At 30.1% G+C, this 26,222-nt stretch overlaps 1 protein-coding gene across 4 annotated transcripts in view; it reads right to left on the reverse strand.

Moving 5' to 3' along the window:
* LOC107064084 (agrin) overlaps positions 1-26,222 on the reverse strand; it is a 51,682-nt gene that overhangs the window by 25,294 nt on the left and 166 nt on the right. Inside the window, exons 2-3 of one of the 4 annotated variants that reach the window (XM_089178270.1) lie at positions 25,843-26,190; positions 25,578-25,742 (exon numbers count right to left, since the gene is read on the reverse strand). In XM_089178270.1, coding sequence (XP_089034396.1) covers positions 25,578-25,668 — 91 coding nt within the window. In that variant the 5' untranslated portion in view covers positions 25,669-25,742; positions 25,843-26,190. Of the gene's footprint in view, positions 1-16,108; positions 17,576-25,577; positions 25,743-25,842; positions 26,191-26,222 lie in introns of those variants that run through there. The other 3 variants (XM_015316374.2, XM_015316373.2, XM_089178271.1) reach the window with 3 other exon arrangements.

The raw sequence follows: 26,222 nt of genomic DNA on the forward strand, positions 1-26,222 counted from the left end.
TTATTATTAACATAGTATAATATTGCTACAGAAATATTTAATAAGAATAGTATATTAACTCCGTGTTTTCTTATATAGTACATCTTGTATTATAGAATTTATATTTAGATAGGAAAAGAAATTAAATTACAGAGTATTAATTTCATAAATTAAATAAAAATTGATCAGACGTTAAACCAAATATTGAGTTTTCTCATTAAAATGTAATTTCAATTTTCTATTAAATATTATAACAAAAAGAAAATAATCCTCAATTTTATTATTATGTTTCTATCCCATACAAGAATCTATAATTTAAACAGAATTCCATTGTGTGTGTGTGTATGTGTGTGATCGTAAAAATATCAGCATATCTTTAAAAACGTATAATCAATATTACTTCCCTAGCAATATCTCAAAGAAGCATAAGAAAGTGAATGAAACGAGCAAGTCGGCCTTCCTACACGACCTTTACCTTGATGAGTGATCACAAGAAAGGTCTCTGTCGACATTTCAAGCGTAAGGTCTTGGGGTTTCGGCTTTCATCACTGTATAACTGTATGACAAATCGTTTCCCGTGTTAGATAAAGAAGAAGAAAACGTGACTTAGCTTTCACCTGTATACCTAGTTAACAGAGAAGAAACGGAAGATTTCGTGACCAAGGATCAACGTCAATGCAATACGTAAAAGATCACATGCATATATGTTAGTTATTACACGTATTCATTTATGATCTTTATACGTACGTAAAGATACGTTTCTTTCTCCATTGATAATTTACCGAAGAAAAGAATGATTTCGTGACCAAGGATTAACGTTAACACAACATGCGAGTGCTCACATGCATATACACTATGTATTTATATATACATATATGCAGTTATAATCTTCGTACGTACGTTAAGATACGTTCCTATTTTCATTAATAATTTAACGATGAAAACGCAAATGAGACGAACGGTTTTGACCTTTTCTACCTATTTACGATTAATTACAAGTGCATTTACGGTCGAACGATGAGCTCTGCGTTACCTCCATACCTACTTAATGTCTAGGTCAGGGTTTTCCTGATCGTTTCGTATTTTAAATTACCATGTGATCATTGTATCGAACGTAAGTATATAAATAAGCGAGTCTCTCCATGTAAACCGTGACTAGCCTTAGTTAGTTAGTCAAGCATTTACTATATGACGAACCGGATTAGAGAACGATTTATCTACATTCTTTCTTTTTATCATTTTTCTTTTTACTTCTACTTGGAAAGTTCCCATTTGTAGATTTTTCTGAAAATATGAAAGTATAGTAATTTGTTAGCTTTATATTATCAGACGAAAGTTGAACAAAATGGTGTTTCATTTGTTCAGAAACTCTGATACATGCATACATGTATAGATGTTAAGTTTTTTTTCAAAAATAACAAACTTTTTCTATGTATTCTTAATCTTTTGTAAATATTTTTTTATTTAAATTCATTTAAAATTACTTAAAGAATAAAATAGTTTTTGATGAGATTACAAATTACTATTTAAAATAGAGTATATTTATAAACATATTATATTATAAAATTCCAACTTATGGTTAGATTAGAAAAGATAATTCATTCTTCAGAAACTGTATAATAAAACAAAATGAAATGAAATGAAAAATATGGAGATGCGATTATAATCCAGTTAACCTTCCTCTCGTTCCCTTTTCAGAATTTCGTTTAGAACGAAGCGACGATTAGATCCTTCTAAATTCTTTAACGAACTGCAAGACAAAGAGAAGGGTTTGGATCTCGCAAATTGACATGGAGGAAGCGAACCGTTATGGAGAAGGAACCGAAAAGGAAGAAAGCAAATAGGTTGTAGTGGCTACATCGTAAACGAAGCGTCGAAAGTCTGAGTAACATTTTGTAGCCTAAACTTATAGTTTTTTTGTACTCTTTCTCTTTCCTTCTCTCTCTTTCTCATTCTCCTTTTCAACATCGTTGTCTTCCTTATTTTAGAGTCTACTGACATCAAAAAAACGTGATGAGAGTGTGTTATCAGCCGAGCGTAAATACCGTACCGTTCGGTGAGTAATCCCCTAGTACGAATACGTAAAATCTTTTATGCGCATAAATTACGAGGTTACATCGTTTCGCCTCGGCACTTAAGTTTTGGATGCATGTACCTCTATTTCTTTTTTTTATCTCTATTTTAACATTCCACTTGATCTTTCTTCATTCAACAAAACGATGGAAAGTGAATGAAACTATACTAATTTATACAGAAAATGTTTAGGCTGTTTTAATATCAGTTTTTAATAAAGAAAAAGATAGTGTTTTGTAAATATAAATATTGAAATAAATATTATTGTTATTTCAAAATAAAAGACATTTATAATCTTCATATGTATGAACTTGTATGTTTCTTGATATTTTTTTTTATTTTGTCTTATGTTAGAGATTTAATAAAAAATGTTTCACATTCCATATATATTTATTATATTGTCGATTAAATTATAATAAACATTATTATATTTTAATTCTGCATTCACATGAATTTAAGAGTTCTGGTTTCAAATGAACAATTAATTTTTTTTTTGCAATTTTTTTAATAATAATTTTTAAACAGAAGAATTTTATTACTTGTCGGTACTATTTAGTTATTTATATAAAATATTCCTGGAGTATAATTAAAGTATCTTCTCCAAAATATGTTTCAAAAAATATTTCGTATATGAAAATATTATAAGTATATTTAGTAATAGCACAAATATTCCTGTGTGAAAGTGAATGTTTAATAAGTTTTATTGTAAGATTCAATTAACTTTGAGAGGAAGACAAAAAACTACATTATTAGATATTTACTAATAAATTGACATTGATTAGTTGTATGTACCATTAGAAAATTTATTTCAAATAATCAATATTCGTCTAATTGTACACCGATCGTTGGTGATTATAGGGATTAGAAATAACATAGGGGTTTATTAAATTATCTAATAACTGACGATAATATAATTCATTAAGATATCATTTTAGTTAAAAGAAGATCTAAAAAATATAATTCGAATAATTTCATATCACGCAAATGACGAGAACTTCCTCATCGTTGTCGATATCATCATTATTAATCAAAGAAAATTTATTTATTTTAAGAGGAAAGATAAAACCTAATCCCTAGATTTCAAGTAAAAACAAGTTTCATTAATAGAAACGAAATATATATATATATGTATACTATACATCTATTTTTCTCTTTTTTAACTTCCGTGCACGACACGTACGGTGTCTGCCAAACGATAAAATCTACGCTCTCGTTCGTGCTAGCTACGAGGAAACCGTTCTGTCCCGTATACGATACGACCGTAAGATCATGTCGCAGGTGGTGTACTAATCACGTAATTAATCGAAATCAACGTCGTGAAACTTTTTTAAACACGTTCATACGATGTGATCAATATCGTTTGCAGTTACTATTTTCTTTGAAATTACATTTATTTCTTCTAAAAATCGATCGAATTGCATTCCTCGATCTAAACGAAAAAAATCTTATTTCTTATCGTTTTTTATTTAATTACGTAGATCGAAGATCGAGATTCAACTAATTAAGTAAATTTACATAATAAATGCAAATTAGTATGAAATTCACTTGCATTAAAAATCGACTAAATGTTTCATTTAATTCAATTTCTGAATTTATTTAAATAGATATTACTTTTTTTCTAATTATGTTAATCGTTTAGTATCATCGATGATAATACGATCAAAAATAAATTGTTCAATTTATGCTTGGTATGTCTTTAGATTTGTTAGCTATACTTAGAAATCGACATTGAATGAAATTGTTCTATCGAGACGAAGAAATTTTATTTCTTATGTTTCATTCTCTAATTATATATAATCAACAATCGTATAATAAAAATACCATCGCTGAACACGTTTATTAGGTCTTCGAGTCAGCGAACTGAGTCAAACAAGGTGAATTGAGTCAGTCGATGAAACGAATGATACTAACGGTCTATGGGATGACCGTAGAAATACTTGGCTGCTAAACCGATCGTTTATAGAATGACTTTCATGGGAAATAGAAAAACAAGACTGGTTTTCTTAGTTTCTTTTTTAACAACTACAAACCTTCTATCGAGAATCAATTAGACGATTTGTCATTTTCATATATCGTCAGAAACAAATCGGTTAGATAAATTTGTTGACATATAAGATTGATGGCTTATTCATCGATCAGTGGAAAATAATTGACTCGTTGTCTGCTCACTCAGAATCCTCGAACACTCCCGTCTTTTTGATAATTGATTAACGATTTAATCGTCGTCGTTCTAGAATAATGATCATTTACAGGTTACTATAATAGCAGATCGATCATCAATGGACGACGTAAAAAGACAATAAAAACGATTAACATTTTCTTTTTCCTTTTTTTTTTAATTAATTTAATGCATCTATCTTCTTCTAAATAAATCATACATGTATTAATTAAGTATATACCTGTAATTAATACGATTAGTATCTGAAATGAATTAGTATCTTTTTATTATATGTTTTGTAAAAATAAACTGTGATAGTTTTTTCTTTGAAATATGTTTCTTCCAGTAATTATATTATTGTACTATATATGTTACTGGCAATGTATGAAAAGCCGGCATTCTATAGAATACCTAGGCATTGTATATAACTCCTAGGTATTCTATACAATATCGGATTTCAAACTTTGCCGGTAAAATATACATAAATTTTTTACATTAATTTTACTACTTATTTTATGTAACAATGATTTATATTATAAAATAAATCCTAAAATAAATTTTTATAATTTTTCAACTAACTCCACTGTCATAATTACTGAACACATTTCTCTTTACTAGTAAGTAAAACAATCATAAACTTACTAAAAAAAAAAAAGTATTCACGAGTTAAGGTATGGGTATGCAACGAGAACTCAAAAATCTTTAACAAGGTTAATAAAGCAAAACATATAGAAGATTTGGAGCACGTAAAGGAGAACGGGCGATTTATCAATACGAATTTGTGTTTACATCATGCAAATTCCCGTGGCTAATGAGAGAAACCTAAATTGGACTGAGTACATCGAGTGATCAAAGCGTTGCTCGTAATTATTATGGCGAAATAGATGCATGGTGTATACTATGCTTGGTATCGTAGATGTGACTGCTCTTAGTCTAATCAAACGCATCGATTCGAAACGCTAATGTCAAAGCGAACGAGCGAAAACATTACTGCCTGGTAGCCTGTTGTCGTTTGCAGGATACAAAACAAAGCGAAGAGAGAGAAAGAGAAAGAGAAAGCAAATAGAATGTTCAATTATTCAAATAAACATCTGTTCAATATCGACGAAGCTCTCTTTTGTTGTATTCCGAACAAACAACTGTGACCCAATTGGCACGTTCACTTTACTGATGGAACTTGCGAATTCAAAGTAAAATAATATTTTTTATTGTAAAAATAAATGATAAATTTAAACGATAAACGCGTTTACGAAAATTCAACATAATTTCATTATAACTATAAGAATATTTAAAATGATTCATTATATATACATATATCTCATATCATGACACGTGAATTGAGAGGACAAAAATAAAAATGATTTCTCGTCATAAATGAGAAACTTTTAATTAAATTGCTTGATACAGCATATTCTTTCTCGTTTCGTTTTCGTTTTCTTTTTTTTTTTTGATTCAACAAAAAGAAAAAAAAAGTGAGAGAGAGAGAGAGAGAGAATACCAACCAGTTAATATGTATTGGCCACACATAGTTAACGAACTTATTACAAAGTTGCATGATGAGAAGATGGTAGGTACCCATTAAACGTATCTCTGAGAGAAATTGATCTTGAATTATGAAACATAGTAACGTGAGCGTAGAGAAACTTCGCCACGATCATCTCAAATTTATACATGTGTGAAACATTATTGCGTTATACCAGATCGTAATAAGTTTCACATTTCTCATTCTATGGACAAGATTCGTTATCTTCGGATAAAATCATTAAAATCATGTCATTTGAAAATTTTCATTCTGATCATTAACAAGTTAATGCAAGTTAATCTTGAGTTTGGATTAATCTTACATATAAAACGATACGAATACATATGGCAAAAAAAAATAGGATGCTTTTTATGTTTTTAAAAAAAAGAATCCATGGGATAGCATTTTATGATGCATCTGAAACGAGATAAAGAAAAAAAAGATAGAAAATTATATGAAATTATACGTCACGTTGCATTAAACTTTATTCGATTTTTCTTTTGTCAGTATATTCAATGAAACAGTATGACAAGTTGGTATTTTATTTCGATGGTATGTACAAATAAATTATCGTAAGATAATTTATAAGTACAGTATAATCTCGCTAATCCGGCACTTCAATAGACCGATACGTCCAATAATCCGGCACCTGCGCCACCCTCGCCCCTCTACGCCTATGCGCTCCGTCGACGCGTCGTCGTCTAACAGTCTAACCTCAAAACTTATCACTTTTTTTCTCTATAATCCAGTAATCCGAACATTCCAATAATCCGGCACCCTCTGGTTTTTAATAGTGCCGGATTAGTGAGATTGTACCGTATATATTTATAAAGATAGAATGAAATACAAAGTAATATCATATTTCAGTTAATCTAATTTCTAGTGATAGGTGTGGTCTATGTAATTTCATCTGATATCTTCTAGGCGTGAAAAGCAATCAGAGATCTAGACTGTTAGAACTAACCCTGAGTTATCGATGCGATATATTAACGATAGTATAATGTCGATAAATATTGTATTATATCAACGCTATCCAACTTTTCTTATTTTTAGTCTGCGAATCATTTTTTCTTTTGTAAATATTTCAAGGGCCAAAGAAGGATAAATAATAAGAATTTCAATTAATGTGACATTAAAAATTAGTGCATACGAAAGTTTAAGTACGTCATAACATCATATCAACCGTTTTTATGTGAGTTTTCTATATAAAACACGTTTCTATTTATTGTAATTATTAATTTATTTTAGCATAAATGTTTATTTAAATTTTTGTATGAAAAAAATTGATTTACTTCCCGGACCGCCAGTTGGACAGTGTTGTTTTATATATGAATATAAAAGAAAGAACGAGTTTATCTAATGAACTATTAAACTGTCTGTATTAATGATAGAAAATCTAATAATTAATGTAACGAAAAAAAAATGTACAAATAATAATCATCTAGTAAGACTACTGTGCTATACAATAAGAAAATACTTTTGTGTAGAAAAAGGAAAAGCAAATAATTAAAAAAAGAATAAAATAGACGAAGAATAGATGAAGAATAAGAAGCGTAATACTAAGTGATTCGTGCACGACTTGGGTTAATGAATAATTTACATTTTCTACAAGCTTCTATGCGTGTAAATACTAGCGATAGACGACGAAGGAACAAAGTATTTCGATAACATCTTCTACGTTAGGTACCTACGTGTTCTCAACTCAATGATAACATAAAAGTAAGCAATCTTTTCTTCTACTGAATTTAGCATAATATCGTATTCGTTTATTCTATTTGTCTCACCGTTATTCAAAGAATATAAGAAATTTTTGAAATTCTCTCTCCTTGACATTTCAAGTCAAGGCCACTGAAATATCTTTAAATTCAAAACTCGATGAAATACAATAGACACGTATAACGGTGTTAATGCGTTACGTGTTATAAGAAATTGTATTATCAAAAATTTTTCTTGTATAATACAAATCATATAAATGACATGTTTGGATAACTATCTACTTTTTAAAAAAATTTTTTTATTTTTTTATGTTTTACTTAATAATTACAAGATAGTAAAATGAATTTGTAAAAAGTACATATAAAAACATTGAAAAAGGATAATAGCTGAATATATTATGAGAGATAATTGAGTAATTAGATGTAAACAAAATTTATTATTTATTGATAAATAAATTCACTTTTTTATACAGCCCGTAGTACGAGAATTGAGTTATAAAACAAATCATTTTTAGCGTATTTTAAGAATTTACGTTAAACGAAACTTTATCATATAGCACAAATTCCGTTTGATGACAAGGATGATTAACGTTCAATGACAATGAAAAAAAGAAAAAGCAATCGTCGATCAATCATGCATTTAGATCAAACGTTGATAGAGAACGTAAATAGAAACGTGTCCCGTAAACTATTCTATGTCCATTGTGCAGTCTTACGTTTCGGTGTCAAGAAACCAGGCCGTACAAATATTTTCTGTGTATTTTCGAGTAACGGTAATACAAGTTATTCTTGAGAAAATCAAATTAAAATACGCGTCTTTATAAGGAATAATGAATATCTTCAGATATTTGTCAGTTTGGTAATTGAGTTTAATCTTATATACAGAAATATTCCTCTGTATATTTATATCAAATTTTATTTAGATATTTATCTAAAATTTTTAGAAACAAAACAATTATATTTTTATTAATTTCGTCTACATTCACTTCCCATATTTTTTACATCGATCAATTTTTCTAATTAATAATACTCACAATGTGAAATTTTCGCAGGCTACCGTATCTCATCCATTCATTCTTGCATAATTTATTTTTAAACTTCATTATGAGAGAAAATATAATTATGTAGTAATATTAAAATAATATAATAAATGAACAAATTGTGCCGATTAAAATAATTAATTTGAAAATTAATCTTTATATATTCTAACTAATATTTAAAGATTATTTTTAAATAAATTAAAACGTAAAAAGATCTAACAAAAAAGTCAAGATTGATTAATGCGTTGAATCTAATATCTTATTATTTATTATTATCACATTCAAGATAATAAATAATAAATGTATAGAATTTATAATATTAAGTATAAACCATTTGCAAAACAAAATAAAGATGAGATCAATTAACCTGTACGGTAATTGGCACGCGTACTACGTCGTCTTCAAGTCTTTCAAAGAATTTCGATGATAATTGATACTTATTGTCGTGGAGCCCTGTGAGCGTGGCACGTAATGAATTAATTATCAACGACGCAGCGGGTGGGATGATTAAATTGAAAATGAGTTTCTTTCGCACGATCCTCTCTCTTTCTCTCTCTCTCTTTTTGAATGCGATCCATGCCGGATGTATTAGTAAGACGATTGTGCTTCCTTTGAACATATATGCAAGGTCACAAGATATATGAGCTTGAATGTGATACGTTCAATCATGACAATTTTATGTAATATTCATTTCGTAACTTTTAAATATATACATTAACATTTAATATAGGTAATTGAACAATTAAGCACATATATATATATATATATATTGAATACAATTATTTATTATAATAATTATTTAGAAATAAAATAATATAATTTTTACATTAGTTTAGTTTATATGTGTTTATACTTAATAATTAGTATAATATTATTATGTTGTAACTTAAAAAACAATAAATGATGCATTAAAAAAGAACGGGTAATTATTTATCTAACTAATATAGAAATATTTGAAAATTCATATAAATCGATTAAATTTAAACAGTATGAAATCGTTTGTTCTACTGACAAAATATGTAAAGTGACGTTAAGTAATTTAATAAACTTCTAACGTATGAGTCAGAAGTCTGACTCGTGAGCTATAAAAGATGCTTAATCAATCAATCAATTAACCAAGAATTATACTTGGTTAAAATAATATAAAAAAAAAAAATTATAATTTCTTTCATAACTCAAATAATGGATAAAAAAATGAAGTTTATTTTGTTAACAAACGAATTCAAACAGTGGTTCAAAATGAAATTATTTTTCTATAAAAATGGAAACATTAATTAAATTCAAAATAATTTGAAATATCTATTATAATTAATTGAAATAAGAAATATAACATTCCTACAAAGAATCTAAAAACGATCGATTAAACGAACTTAGATAGAAGAATTCAACGATTCGGAGAAGGTAAAAAAATGCTTGCGATCATTGAAATTTCGCACCTTTGCAGGGCGGATATAATCGAAAGAGGGTCACGGGGTTTGAAGACGGTGAAAAGTCAACGAACTGAAACGGTAACGCTTTTAGGCGATCATCTTTTATTGAAGCACTCGGCGATGCCTCAGACATTCCAATCTTCACGTCCGATTCGACAAAGCGGCAAGTGGTACTCTCGTAATTCGCGTAATGGACGAGCAGCCGTCATTTCGGGCAATAAATTTTCATCGTTTCACGTTCGTAATAAAAAATCAAGATACAGAGAGAGAGAGAGAGAGAGAGAGAAAAAAAAAGAGAGAGAGAGGAGAGAAAATAAAAGAAGAAGACAAAAAAAAATAAAAGGACAATAGAAGTGATCCTTGCAAGAAGAAGGTAGACCATAATATCGTTGTCGTGACGTCATTATCAAATCGCTCGGTCAACAATCATGCTCAATTACCAACGTCATCTATTAATTCTTTGGCTAGCAAATTGACTGCACGCTTGCATACCCCGAGCGATCTGCTTTTTTCCCTAATTTATAACCCAAGTTATTATCAACTCATCTCTCTCTCTAATTCTCTTGGTTATCATTACGTAGGAGGAACAATATTTACGAGACCTTCGTATCTTGTTAAAAAACAATAACTACCTATTGCCTAAACAATTTTCTTCATATTTTTTTTTCAATTCATTTTTTGGACTAACTTTATCGTATAACGTCAAATACAATACGCATTTTTTCGTTTTTTATTGAATCGATTCATACATAAGTTCCACTTGATTTTTATAAACTTCATACGATGTACATCATTTTTATTAATTATATTATTATTAAAGAAGAGAATTATTAGGAAATTGACATAAAGTTTTTCAAACAAGCTAATAAATTAGAATATTTTCAACAGATATTTAGAATAACCACATCGTGGGTTCATACTTTTTTAACAATAATATAATTGGAGATTCATTTATAATTTACAATGAAAAATCAAATGTTGTAATTCTTTTAATAAATCAATAGTGAATTGTTACTTTATTTTTATTTCCTCGTTAAAGGTACATTTATAACACCTTGTATATTATAAAACGGGATGCTAATAAAACAAGCAACTTATTTATAAATCAATTCAATATTTATTGGAAAAATAATCGATAAATTGGCGAATTAACGAAAAAAGTGAAAAACACATGAGGAAAGAGAAGAAAGAAAAGAGATGATAAAAAAACGAAATAAAAATAAACTAAAATAGAATGCTTTTATATCAGGTGGACAATGTACGGTTAAAAGCGACGAAAAAGGCGCACAATTTTCAAACTGTGTGTGGCCTCGTCGAATATAACAACCATCTCTCTCTCTCTTTCTCTCTCTTTCTCTTTTACTTTCGTACAGACATACTCCCGCTTTAAATTGCACCGACAAACGGTCAGAGAACGAGTTGTGTTCAGTGAACAGAAAGAAAGAAAGAGAGAAAGAGAGAGAGCGGAGTAGGATGAAGAAAAGAATTAAAGTCGCATCAGGCTTGCCGAAGGAAACAGGGATGCGTCTATACGAAAAAGGCGATACAAAAATAATTGTAAAAAAAGAAAAAGAAATAATGAGATAAGACGATACGTGTGGTCGTTTCAAGTATCTTGAAATTTTTGGATGTTCTTATACGAGATGTACGAGTATCTCTACAGTTTCTCATCTCCTTTTCGAAAAAACATACCATAATTTCAATGACGTAGGCATTCTCTCGTGAATACGTTTATTCATGCTCGGATGACCAGCACAATTTGAAGAGACTTGTAAATTCATTTTATGAATAATAATGAAAGTAATTAACAATTTTGGATACTTCATTTTTATAATGTCTCACAACGATAAAAATAACATTTTTCTTAAGTTTTTATTTTCGTTTATTTTACATAGAAGAAAAATTTGGTTCGGCTATCAATGTGTTAATTATCATTGGTTTAATTTTTCCATTTTGTTTTTCACAATAAATACAATATGAATGAATTTGTAAACTGTTTATGCTCGAATAATCAAGTAAAGTGTATACTCATTCTATAAATAATTATAAAAGTAATTAACAATGTTTGGAGCTTCATTTTAAAAATTTTTAACAACGAGATAATAAATTTAACGTATATTTTGGTTTTAATTAAATTATACTCATGCAAAACATTCGTGCAACAGTAAACGTATTAATTATCATATGTTAAACTTTTAATGTATGATTTATGTACTCAGAAATAATGAAAAGATTATAATATCATAATTTGTTTACAAAATTTGATAAAAAACTAAATTGTAAAACTATGTAAATTTAAGACTTGAACACACTTTTTTACTAATTTTTAAAATTAAGCGTAAAAAATACCAAAATACATTCAAGCAAGAATGATCAGAAAAATGTGATTAGATATATATTTTATTTATGATTTTCTAAGTAATAAATGAATTTAATAATTTGTTAAACTTCATTTAAAATTATTCTAATGACAAAAACAATACGTGTTGATCTACATTAATTAATCATTAATAAGTTACAATATTACATATATTAGAGGTTAACAAATATTTACTTTCTTTTTTTAAAAAGAAAAGAGAAAAAATATCAACGGAAGATGATTTATATCACAAAAGAACTATTCAAAGGAGAGTCCAATTTACACAGCAGAAGATCGTAACATATGCCCGATAGCCTCCATAAAATCTTCTAAGGAATAAGAAAAAGAAAAGTATTTTCATCGTTCTAGTCACAATTGTTGTAAATCAATTGCGTGTGACACGTGCTAGGTAGTGAAAAATTTTCGCAGGATCTCGTTACTCCTTCCAGTTCTCACGGTTTTAAAAGCTAAGGTAACACGATATTACTTACTATTTTCGATTCTCTTGAATTACCATGCTTTCTCGCTTTCTTAACGGCAAGTTTTAAAGCCGATTAACATACTTAATTAGGCGCGTCAGCTCAACTAACTCGTCGACTTTTACGACTTTTATGTGAAGCACGTAACGCGCTCTGGTCGAACACACGAGTTGGTCCTATACCAACACATACATTCTTATATTATTATATACATATATGAGTATATAGTCCCTTTATAGTACAAGCTTTCGTACAGTAGCGTAAGAAAAATGTAAAGAAGGACACTGAGGATTCGCTAATAAAGAAAAAGCTATGTAACTCGTTTTTCCTGTAACTTTAATCCTTAACGTACCTTCTTCTTAATTGGTCTGACAGATGCTTCCTTTTCTCTATTTATTTCCGTACTTACTTTTATGTATGTATAATATGAATATACCAAGTGAATTACTTAATTTCTTTATAAGCCAAAATATCTTTGTTAGTTTTTATGACAGAACAAAATTTGTCAGAAAAAGCATATTCATCTCGAAGGAACTTCTATATCAATTAAGAAAACTATTACTCAAAAATTATATTTTTAAATAAAAACCTTATTGAGCTTGTTTTCATTAAAATTATAATTTGATCTTATACAAAAGTTTTCAATCAGATCAAGACAATTTTAAAATACCTTCAATTTGTATTATATGGTTACAATAACTTTGAACAAAAATATTGCTGCCCAACGGAAAATAATCTTTGTTTAGAAATTTGTTTCTATCATATAAAATAACTGCAATATATTAATGCTTCTATTTTTAAATGATTCAGTTCAGTACATTCCTATATAACTAACTGTCTATGTGTGTGTGTGTGTTTAATAGTTTATAAGCATAATGAAACTTCTGACGAAGGTGTGTACATTAAATTGGATTCTACTCACGATAAAACTTATGACTTGTCAACATTCTCGATACACATATACGGATTTACGTAAATCTTACATCAATCTTTTTGCATCAGAACGCGTAATCTTGCGAATCTTGATTTAATGAATTCTAGAAGAAGATTTTTCTCGATTTGATATCGTAAGATGAATTAGAAAAAATACCGAGAGAATAATTTATCTTAAAACGTGTATTTAATTAATTTTTATTGCCGTAATGAAACAACTCCTGGCTTGCTTGATATTATCTAAAAAGAAAATTATTTGAACGAAAATTAATATGTACTGTTACAGTCATGCAATTAAATAAGAAAAATGATTGTTTTTAAAAATATAATTTAATCCAAGAAAAAAATAATAATTGTTCTCCATAATTAAGCCCAAACCATTGAAATATGACTCGCTTGTTTTAATTATTTTTTAGTGTAAAATATAATTAAATAAATTAATAATTGTTCTTTAAAACAAATTCTATGCCATTGGAATGTTTCTCGAATAGTTAAATTTGTTGACAAATAAAATTTGAAAAAAAATTATAAAACAATAATTATTCTCCAAAATGAAACCTACGCCATTGGGATAAATTTCGAGTGGTCCATATCAGAGTCATGAAATGAGAAAAAGAAAAAGAGAAGACATAAACTCGTATCTTCCTCTCTCTCTCTCTCTCTCTCTTTTTTACTCAAAGATTCGAGCACGAGGATGCGAACGTACGAGAGATTAAAACGAAAAACGATGGTTCTCTCTTTCTTCCCTCGTTGAAAGAACACCGCTTTTGCCAAGGAACGATCCTGACTCCCTGCAGGGAATTCAATGGGCACCCTGAGCAAAGCCATTTACCGAAGAAGAAGGTAGAAAAGAGAAGGAGATACTCGGAAGCTGTCTGTGCATCTCTATTTTTCTCTCTTTATTTTCCTCTCTCTTTTCTCCATCATTACTCTTTCTCGCTTCGTTTATCGCATATGAAAAGAACAGTTCTAAAATTACATTCTGATTTTTCGTGACAGTTTTCCATGTCCCACAATCTTGACGATTTATCGAACCATCGATAATTATATTTATAGGTAATATAAATGTATACATATTATATACGTATATATAATATATATGCTACCTAAGATAAAGTTCATCATGATTCAACTTAATTAACTTTAAAGCAATAAAGAACGATTATAAAAAGATTACTGCTATGATTTGTGAGAAATATTTTTGAAATGAGACGAAAGAATATAGAAAAAGAACTAAAAAGAGAGAAAGAGAAAGATTCAAATGAATTGGCCCAGTGCTCTAAATAATCCTGGTTAATATTTTAAAACTACTTTGCGTATACTAAGGTATATACTAGGTTTAATATCGACTTGACTATAAGTAGTAAAGATCGAAGAGAACATCGGTATCACTATGTTTCTTTGTTATGGTTCTATGTTTTAAATATAACAAAAATAAAAGAAGAAACTTGTTTCTAAAAATGTAATCAAGTATGACCCTGTCAGATAAAAACAACTCTATAAACATTTCTTACAATGTAACTCGAGATATATCTGCTTCTTTAAATTATTCTCACGTGTTACTACACAACACCCACATAAAACTTAGGTTTACGTCATTTACTCAGTTAGTAATATAAATCGTTGATATAAACTCTTTACTCGGACGAGTTACTACTTTGTTCGAATCGAACTCAATTCTCCAAACTCGTTAGCTCAGAATCGATTTCGTGATTTTCGATCGACAGAGCGTAAAATTATTCCACCATTCATTGTCAAGATTCTGCGAATTGACGCGACCGTTTCGGTAGTTACGCCGAATAATGATAATTTTTTGTTGGTTTTTTTTTGTCAAGGTCACGGTTTCATTTACTTCTCGAATTACTGCTAGATGATCACCACCGAAGAGTTCACCAAGAGATCTGATTACCGACCTTGATATACCGTGACGAAGAGAGCAAGAAAATCAAGAAAAAAGGGAAAGTAAAAAATGAAAATGAAAGAAGACAAGTCCTTCCTGGATGAAAAGAATCCTTTTCACTAAGGTCAAAGATAGTTGGATAACAATCGAGATGAACCAAATTAAGAAAAACTAAAAAAATATAGCGTTTTAAAAGGATTTGCATCAATTAATAGCCAAATCATTTTCTATCTAAATCGCACTGTTTGTCGATTACTTTTTCTATTGAAAGTTTAATTTCTTTCATCGATAAATACATTTCGTTAATATTTCCAATCAACTTGTTTTTTTCTTTCCAAAGAAAACAAATATTTTATACGCAAGTTTGGAAAAAAAATGTTCAGAATTAAATGTACGAACAAAAATGAATTTTTTCGAAAAATAAAACAATTAGAAATCATCGCTGAATGCTTGCAATGTTGTATAAAAAATGTTTCATATAAAAAGCCACAAATAAAAAAAAACGAAAATGAGTACCAACCTTGAAGATAGCCCAAGAAGATGACTCCAACGACGAGGTAGACCTGTCGACGCATCCTTCCTTCCCTTTTAGTCTTTCTGACGTTTTAAGAAAAAAAAACAAAAATTAACGATGACCCCGAGGAAATCGATGAAATTTGAAGAGAGACGTCCTAGGAGAATTGCAACTTGAATAAGAAGATGAGAAGGATAGATAGAAGAAGATCCTTCCTTGTTCTTCTTCCTCTTCTTCCTCTTCGTCCTCTTCTCTTGTAGAAGAAGGACTATGAATCCTAGTGAACCGAATTGATAAAGGAAATCGTTGTTGCGTTTTTGTCGTTGTCGTCTTATCACCTTCGATAGTGTCAAAGAAAACGACCAAGAAAGAGAGAGACAAAGAGAGAAAGAGAGACAGACAAACAGACAGTTAAAGAGTCAATGACAGAAAATTGTATAAGGATAAAAAAGAGATAAAAAAAAATAGATAATAAAAAGAGAGAAGAAGCACCAGTCAGGAAGGAAAAGGAGGAAATGTCCTCTTCGACCTCTATCGTCCTTCGAGGTCCACGAACGACTGAAGCGCACGAAGCGACGTCGGTCCGGCTATAGCCTCCCCTTCCTACTTTCACGTGGCGTGCTCCCGTTTCCAACTGGAGGCGCGGAGCCTCTCCATGGGCCATTTACCATCGTTGTCGACGATGCCCCAAACGAAGAAAGAAAATAAGAGAAAGAGAGAAAGAGAGAAGGGAGAGAGAGAGAGAGAGAGAGAGAGAGAGCTACTGTTGTGTCCAAGATGGAAAGGAGGTGGTAACCTCTCTGGAGATCCTTCGTGAACGCATCGGAGAACGCTTTGGCACGTTTCTAGGCCATTCTCTCTTTCTCTTTCTTTCTTTCTATCTTTCTTTCACTTCTTCACCATCGAAGAAGACATTTGTTTTTTTTTTCGTTATCCTCTCTTCTTCTTCTTTTTCTTATTCTTATTTTTTCGAGACCAAAAATGGCCAACATCTCACCATCTCCCTCTTTATCCTTCTTCTTTAAAGGGTCACGTTTTCATTTCTCGATGGAGCAATGTATATTCCTATCTTTCGGGAGGAGGTCAAAGAACGATGTCCTGACACCGATCGTGACCGATAACGAGGACTTATGCTTCCTTTTCCGAAGATGACTCTGCTTCCTTTTACATTTCTTCCAACATTTTCCTTATTTCAGAATTATCGGACGATCGACTGATCTATGAACTGATCTCCTTTTGGTAAGTATGGTACGTATGTTAGTAGATGTGAAAAATCAACGATTACTCGCTCCGTTTTCATTCAAGTATGTACGTTTATAAAGGATTATTGCTGAACGGTACATCGCTCGTTTCGGTCTATGCTTTCCTTTAAAACTGCCGATATTTGTCAAACCTTTCGACCTCGATAAAGCATCCGTACTTCTCTCTCATTTTCTCATTTGGTTTCTCTTCTAATAGGTAGGCCACTTCTAGAACATCATTCATCAATATACTTCAAAGATTGTTTTTTTAATATTTCAAATTAATATCGTTGTTTTGTCAATATTTGAATTTTTCTTAAAAGATAATACTAAAATATAATCACCATTATCGTAATCATGACGTTTTACTTAATTTTTATTATTTATAATCACTATTTAATTTATTCAATTGCATCTCTAATGATTAAAAATGGAATCTAATATGTCGTTTACTCACGGTAAATATAAATTTTATAATACGTGTTTTAAAAAATAAGATAAATTATCGATCTTGAAGTTTTATGGCGTTAAGATAATTTATTTATTTTGTATAAACTTTGATAGCCAAATATTATACTTAGTTAAGTGAATAATTTATAAAATTGAATTGATAAATGATACAATCGTTATCAAACACATACATTTCAGTAGAAAATTAACTATGTCTCTATTCATTCTATTTATAGTGCTGTAGATTAATGACAAGAAAAAGGAATTCAAATTAAACCTTTACAGGAAGAAAATACTTTCCATGTTCGATCGTACTACGCAAACGATCGTTGCTCGATATTTTGGTATTCAAAGTGAATAACATGAAGGATCGACGGAATGATTTTAGAGTATTTCTAGATAGACCCATACGTCTTAGCTAACGGTATGCCTTACGGGTCGGATAGAAACGCGTTTTCCTTCGAAAAATCTTTAGGGAAATAAAAAATCTACGATTAAAGGCACGTCTTGCGAGGGTTAAGCAACATAATCGTTAAACAATCAAAGATAATAAATGATTTTACCGGTTTGAATACTTACATGCAAACATATAACCATCTAATCATCGAAAGATCACGCGTATTACACATTTATGTTGGTATATAAGTATCTATGTGGTATCTTCTACGTACGATCGCCTACAATTAGTCGAGATGTACTTTCTAAGCGTATGAGATCGAGAGAAACGAGGAATTCGTTTCTTAACGACGGCGATATTAGTCTCCTTTCCTACTTTTACACTCCTAGCAATCATATTTATTTATTTTTTTTCTTTATTCAGCGTATTGGAATCGATGAAAATTTATGAAAAATTCATGTGTCATAGTTATCGATTATAGCATCACGTTTGTTGCTTTCGTAGAAAGATCTATTGCAAGTACTTTTCATTTAAGAGCTTTTACATCAACCACCCATGTGTGTGTTACGCCTTTAGATATTTAATATTATTGTAATGTAATTAATAAGACAGTTACAGTAATTAAAAATAAAAATATGTAAAAGTGAATTTTCTTGTATCTCTATTTATGTATATATATATAATTGTTATCATTATAGAAAACATTTAATTAAGATGATTCTAGTCAGATCAAATGATTGGATATTCTTTTTTTTGGAATTAAGAAAATACGAGATACATAAAAGAGATACTTATATAAATATTTGCACGGGTTAGCTCGTAGAACGTACTAATCGCAATCACACCAATATATTTATCACCACGCTCGAAGCCTTTTACTACCGTCGACTTTCTCGTAAAACATTAGTATTATCTTAAAGGTAGGCGATCCCCATTAACAGAAAACTTTCTTAGATTCAACGAAATCGTTCTTGGTGCTCCCGTTTTCCGCTCATTTTCGAAAGGGAGCAAACAGTTATTACACGTAAGGAGAAAGAGAAAAAAAAGAAAAAAAAATATGAAAACAGTCCAGTTGATCAGGTTGTTGCCAAAAAAAGAAAAAAAAAAGAAGAGAAAAAACAAGTGCAGCAACATTCAGAAGCTCAGATCAGCTACGTACTTCATACAACAACGATCGTTGCTTCTTCGAGGACTCAGGAGGGAATTGTTCATCAACGTCAACCATGCCATACCTAATACTTCAAATGTAATCGTAGAGGCGTATCTGACCAACCGCAAAATATGTACACCCGATTTGTTCGTATATATTTGTCTTTTTCTTTCCCCTTCTTTTTTATTCTCTCTGCTCAATCGCCATTAACCCACTTGTGGCCTTTAGTGCTTTAGCACGCATGATGACCCATTCATTTGGTTAATCAACGATAAGTATTCTAAATAATTATTTTTAATTATTGAAATTTGTAAAGAAAAAATATCTTACGGAATTGTTTATTGATACTTAGTTAAATGTATTTATAAATATTTAAACATTGCAAAGAATAATTTTATTAATTATTATTATTTAATTGTTCTTACTTTAACGTTCTTTGATAAGAAGATTATGAAAGTGCATTATTGATTGTAATGGAGAACACTTCGAACACTTATAATAATAAAAATTTATTTGTGAATATCTCAGCAATTATTCATTTTAGGATCTATATAGTATCATAGTCTTTTATGTACAATTTGATACTTTTTATCAAAATCAATAAAAAAAAGTTAAGCATTTCTTTTAATAAATAACGATGACTTTGACATCTCATAAAAAAATGACCTTAAAAAAAGTTGGGTTTACCATTACATTTGCTCCTTAATTTAGTTTAACTATGCAGGAAAAATTTTTTTCTACTATGTAGGTATATTTTACGAGTTATTTTGAAACGTTACATTCTGTGACTCACCCTGTATATTTATTTTTTAATTTATTTTGTTCTACTTCGTTGATCAACTTTTTAATCTTCTCTTTAATTTGAATCTTACAATTAGTATTAATTTAATTTTATAAAATATTAAAGTTTTATGTATTTTTAAAAAATTGATTTGTCAATATTTCAAACTATAATACACTATCATGAATAAAAAATAATCATCAGTAATGATTGATGAATCGAATGACAAAAATTTAGTATCGTTTATTAGAAATCAAAAACTCGTTGAAAAGATTGAGTAGGAAAGTTAATTTAAACCTAGTCGTGTTCGCAAAAAGTGGGTTTGATTGAAATTTATGTACATTGTATATATATATACAACCTATGTATGCGTCGAAAGAAGATCATCGGGTCTCTTACGAATATGCAACGGTAGGAAAGCTTATTCCTTTCGACAGCCGATGTATCATCGCCTCCAGGAGGAAAGTACCCTACTTACCGATGATTATGATAATGATAAGTTGAGACTGGATCAGCAATCGAAAGAAAAGGTACTCAAATCAATTACCGTGTAATGTCGTTCGAATTGTAAGCTCCTTGTAAATCCTATTATTGATCTTTGTGGAACTAAGATTTTCATATAATTTCTCTTAATGATCTATAAATAACAAAATCTTATTTTGTTTTATTTTATTTCTTATTCGTGAAACATATGTCAATAATGGTATTTATTAATATCATTAAAAAGTACTTATTAAATCGAACAAATGTTATACGTATATATTCTATTATCTTTTGTCACAACAAAACTTACAATTAGATCACTTTATTTAAGAAATTGTAAAGCAAAAACATCTTATCAAGAATATATGGATCAGTAATAAAACAAGAACTATACATGTGAAAAAGAAGACATCAATTTCAACAATACTGCAATTCATGATAATAAAATATTGTTATTAAAATATCTTTTTGTTTTTTTCTTGAATCATATAATTTAGAAATACTGTGTAAATATTTACACAAATTATTATACAATATTATTAAATATTATTTTATATAAATATATTACCATATTAAATTATATTACAATAAATATATATGTTTTTAACTACTATCTATTTGTTTGATCAAACAAATTTTTATAATAAACAACAAATTTTTGTTTCTCGAGGATTTGCGTTTTCGGTGAAAATTTTTTTTGTTTATCACATAAAAAATCTGATAATATCAGATTAATACCTATAAACGTATAATTAATTAATAATTTTGTTTTGTGCGAGATTGAATAAATAGCACGAAGAAAGTCAATGAACATTATAACGCGATGTATCCTGGTGACTGTCACGTTAGGCGGTTTATACTGCCTAATACCGCCTATAACCCATATATAAAAGTATCTTTCAACCGGATTGAATTTGAATGGTTTCATTATCTCCCTTAATAAATGTCTCTCTCTTACGTTTCTAGCTTTTCTTGCGTTGGCCTTTCTTACGCATTGCATGAGCCGACCAAGTTATAATAAGTATAAATCTTTTGTTCGCAACCCAATTTTGCAGTCAACCATGATCGGTCCTCTTCCGCAGTAATTCTCAACACACATTCTTAATCACAAAATTAACCTAATATGTTTATATATCTTATTGTTAGTTTCGAACATATTAAATGTAATAAAAATCTTCGATAAATAGTACTAATATGTTACCGAACCTTATTACAAATTTGTTCATATTCTTTTATAATATTGAAAGATTAAAAGTATATATATATATATATATATATATATATATATATATATATATATATAAAAGATTTTCTAGTGAAACTGCAGTATAATTTTAAAAGTATGACAAAGATTAACGTATATTTTATTTGGAAAACAAAATTAATAATAATAAAAGTTATTATGCATGATCGTTTTAAATACTAACATACCGACACCAATCCTATTTTAGTAACTGATTTAAAATTTAAAACAAAATAAAAGTATATTTGATTTAAGGAAAGTACGAAGACAACTGACAGATAAAGTTTATCGGTACATATAGACGTCGTACAGTATCAGCTTTGCAAAAAAAAAAAAATACCCAAAATACAGAAAAGACAAACATAATCTAACAAAAATAAATATAAATATTTATGTGCAAATAATTTCTAATATGTTGTTACGAACTGTATTTTAAGATTATATACATATATAATATATATATTCGCAACTCTTTTCTTCCGCATGGTAGAAAATCTTCGTAAGACCCCCTTAGGCTGATATCGAAGGGGGTGTTGAATTTGCTAGGATGATACTCGCAACTAAAAAATACCCTACATCTTTTCTCCATACCTCTAGTGAGGGAGGGACCCCGAACTGTATCCATTAAAGAAAATCTTCCGGCTCCAGATTCAAACACGAACACATATCAAGGATAATAAAAAGGTAACGGTATGAGAGTTATGACTAGGAAGTAGATATAGGACATGATTCTTCCCGGTTCAAGGAGGTGAGAGAGAATCATGACTCGTCTGGAGCAGGGTCGTATCCTTGAAGCGGACTCTTCTTCACTGGGACTGCGAAAGTTATCTCCACCTTCTACCTAATAGTCTTTCTTTTATATATATAAAATTCCTCTGTCACAGGGTGGGTGATTAAACTTCTTCGAAACGACTTGACCGATTTTTATGAAATTTTTTGTGTATATTTGGTAGGTATAAGAATAGAATTTCTTATATTTTTTATACTCATGAGTGATAAGGGTGGTCCACCTTAATTATTTTTTCTTTGGAAGGTAAAATTAGTAGAAGTAAAGCAAGTGGTGATCTCATGCTACCGCACATGCGCGATTAGCGATGCCCTGCGCGTGAGCCGTTTGTTATATAGCGACGCCATTTAGTGTATAGCTACGGGCTATAAGAGCCCGTAGAACAGACGAACAAATCCAGCAAGACAATTTAGATAAGCATGTGAGAATGGCGCAATTGCGGAAATCACAATCACAAAAAGCACGTGCTGAACGATGTCAGCAAAGACAATTGGAACAAAGACAAGCAGCAGAGGATCGCGCACACGAATCCCAAGAACAGCGTGACGAACGTCTGCGACAAACTATCACGAGAACAAGAGCAGCACGTGAACAAAACATAGCTACAGCACGAGGACAAGAACGACAGAGGCAGCGGACCAGCGCTGAACACTCGACGGATAATGTAAATTTAAGAGATCAAGTTGCATGTACACGTGCAAATGAAAAAGAAACTAAAGTTCCAAAATTAGAACAGTTTCATTCAGAATATATTATACCTGACGATTTTTCAGAATCTCCATATATTTCGATGCCTAAGAAAACTGCATTTGGACATTTCCTACGTATGAGCAAGATAAGATCTTATATACTAATTTTGAAAATAAGCTCGTATTTTCTTATGATTCTAATTCTTAATTATTACAAAATTAATTTACATTTTGCAAACACTTTTTTAGCTCGTAGATCATCAATGAGCTTAGAGCTCATTGACCATACACGAGAACATTTAATTGAATGTCCAAGCAGATAATAATTTCCCTCGATGACCTAATAACACTTCGCACTTTTAACGTCGAGTAATAAAACCGAATTGAAATAAATAGTGCAATAAATGTAATGCATTTTCTTGCAATACTTTCATTTCGTTAATTCGTTATATTTAATTATATCAAATATTTCCAGCTGTAAGACGAAATTGCGATAGTGCGTAATGCTAATCCTAAAATACTTAAAACTAAGTATCAAATGCATCAAAGAATTTGCGAATTTGATTCGACTCTATCTCGTTCGAGATAAAATCTAAGTAGAAATGAATCTTTCAAATGATTGCAAATACCTTTGAATCATGATACATAATAAAGATCACAGAATAGTTACAAAATAAATTAACAAATCAAGCATAATAGAATGAAATGATCAAATTTTATAAAAATTCTGTATAAACCAGGAAGCGGAATTTCCACTCCGAAGTGGAAGCAAGAAGTCTAATGCCTTTTCTGGCTCCTACCTACTTAAAATTAAAGTTTTCACATTCATTCAAAGAAGTATGCTACCTGCCTGCCTATTATCCATATTTTTACCCATTTGAAGAAAAACCATACATACCCACCCACTCACTCCACGGTTCTCACACATACCACCAGGGTGCAAAAGCCTAAACTAGAGAGCATGCCCCGGGGCACCTCCGACACCCTAGTTCAACCACGTTTTATAAACTTATATGCTAATGGGTATACGTACGTTTTGCTGTAATCGACTGCCAAGGCTAATGATTATTGCATAAAAAACTAAAGCAAAAATACAAGTATACACTAGTATATTTATATGCATACTAGTAATATACAAGTATATCAAAGTTTCCACAAATAAATGCAGTAACTCTACTATGCAAACGATTATCAAAAAAATTAGAAATATTTAATATAAATATAAGAATGAATATAGATATGTAGAAGTAATGCTTTAAGTATTTAATGATGTATTAAATGAATAAAAAATATCGCGAAACGGTGTACAATACACACTACCTAATACGCACACACAGGTGTAAAGTACATCGTGCAATCACTAGCACAATAACAGCCGCCAATAGGGGAAAAAACTAAAACTAAACCCACGCTAACTGTTTCTCACCCATACGTGTAACACCTGGGCACATGCATAGATGAGAACGCAGAAAGTACGGGGGGGGGGGAAACGGGAGATTAGTATATTAGAAGCTGAAAATCCTAATCTAAAAAATATGATTAAGACATAAACACACAAATACATTTGTATAAAAATTCATCTAAGCGACTAAGGACTCTACAAGTCATTTGATGAATAATGACTTAAACAAGCGAATGAAAAAAAAAGTTAACCCGTATAAAACAATTATAGTTTCGAGGTAAATATGTATTAAAAGACTCTACAATGATGATGGATATTTTTTGCAAACCTCGGATGACTTTTTCATTAAATGGCTGTTCTAATTAAAGAACTGGGCTTTGAGCAGCCACTTAACTGCCAAAGTTTATCCGTCGCGAATGAGTTTGTCTTCTTGCTCATTTATTTAAAATATCGAAGTATCGACATATCAAAATTAATCTTGATTAGATAAACTATGCAGGAAGCAATGCATGTAAGACATTTATTACATGCTTTTCTGGAAGAAAACGAGTAAATTAATGCTCGATTTCATCACTACTGACCACGAACAAAACACATAATAAAAAAGACAGTGCATTTATTAATTGCATTATTAATTAAATGAATTTAACTGATGAGACAAGAAAACCTATCCTGAACTAATAATAAAACATACAATAAAATATACAATTTTCATGAGTAACTCCTAAAAAGGAATTACTCATGTGCTCGTCAATAATTTATTGAAATATTTACAACCAGTAACTCGTGCCGATTAGGACCTTTCATCCTCGGCATGATTGAGCACTGGAGGGACTTTAAATAAAAACTCACGGTTTAAGAAGTTCTGCGATGGCTCCAAAACACTCCTACTTCGCAGTAAGTATTGTAGTCTGGCAATGGAAGGCGATACTCGATTTGCCATTGAAAAAGATCCATCGAAGTTCCATCGAAGAATTCATCCAACATTTTTTAAAAGAAGAGAATCCATAGTTATATCTGTAAAATAAAATAGAACAAAACGATAAGTTATCTGGAATATTATCCAAAATCATATACAATAAAATCGAATAAAAGATAAATAAAAATGAATACTTACAATGCATTCCAAAGGGATGCAACTCTATTGCACCATGGCGATGCACCTCGCGTGAATCTAATAACGCGGAATAAACGAAAATAAGAAACTATAGATGAGTTTCTTATCGCGAAACCGAAATTTTATTATACGACGAACAACACTGACTCTAATTCGCGTTTGATTTTAATTTATTATTCGCCCGATCACTGATTCTACAACTAATTCAAAGACTGCATTGCACGCAGTCAAATGCAATAAATTTCACTCCCGATCACTTCACATGGACCATTCGATTTAAGACACCAACCCTTAGTAATGCAGTGTTTATAGTAATATACATATTGCTTCGCGCACGATTGCAATGTTCTGAAACGGAAAAAGAAAAAGAACAATTAATG

Source organism: Polistes dominula, unplaced genomic scaffold, assembly GCF_049000335.1.
Source record: "Polistes dominula isolate Pdom_NZ unplaced genomic scaffold, Pdom_raw_medaka contig_77, whole genome shotgun sequence".
Classification (NCBI taxonomy): Eukaryota; Metazoa; Arthropoda; class Insecta; order Hymenoptera; family Vespidae; genus Polistes; species Polistes dominula.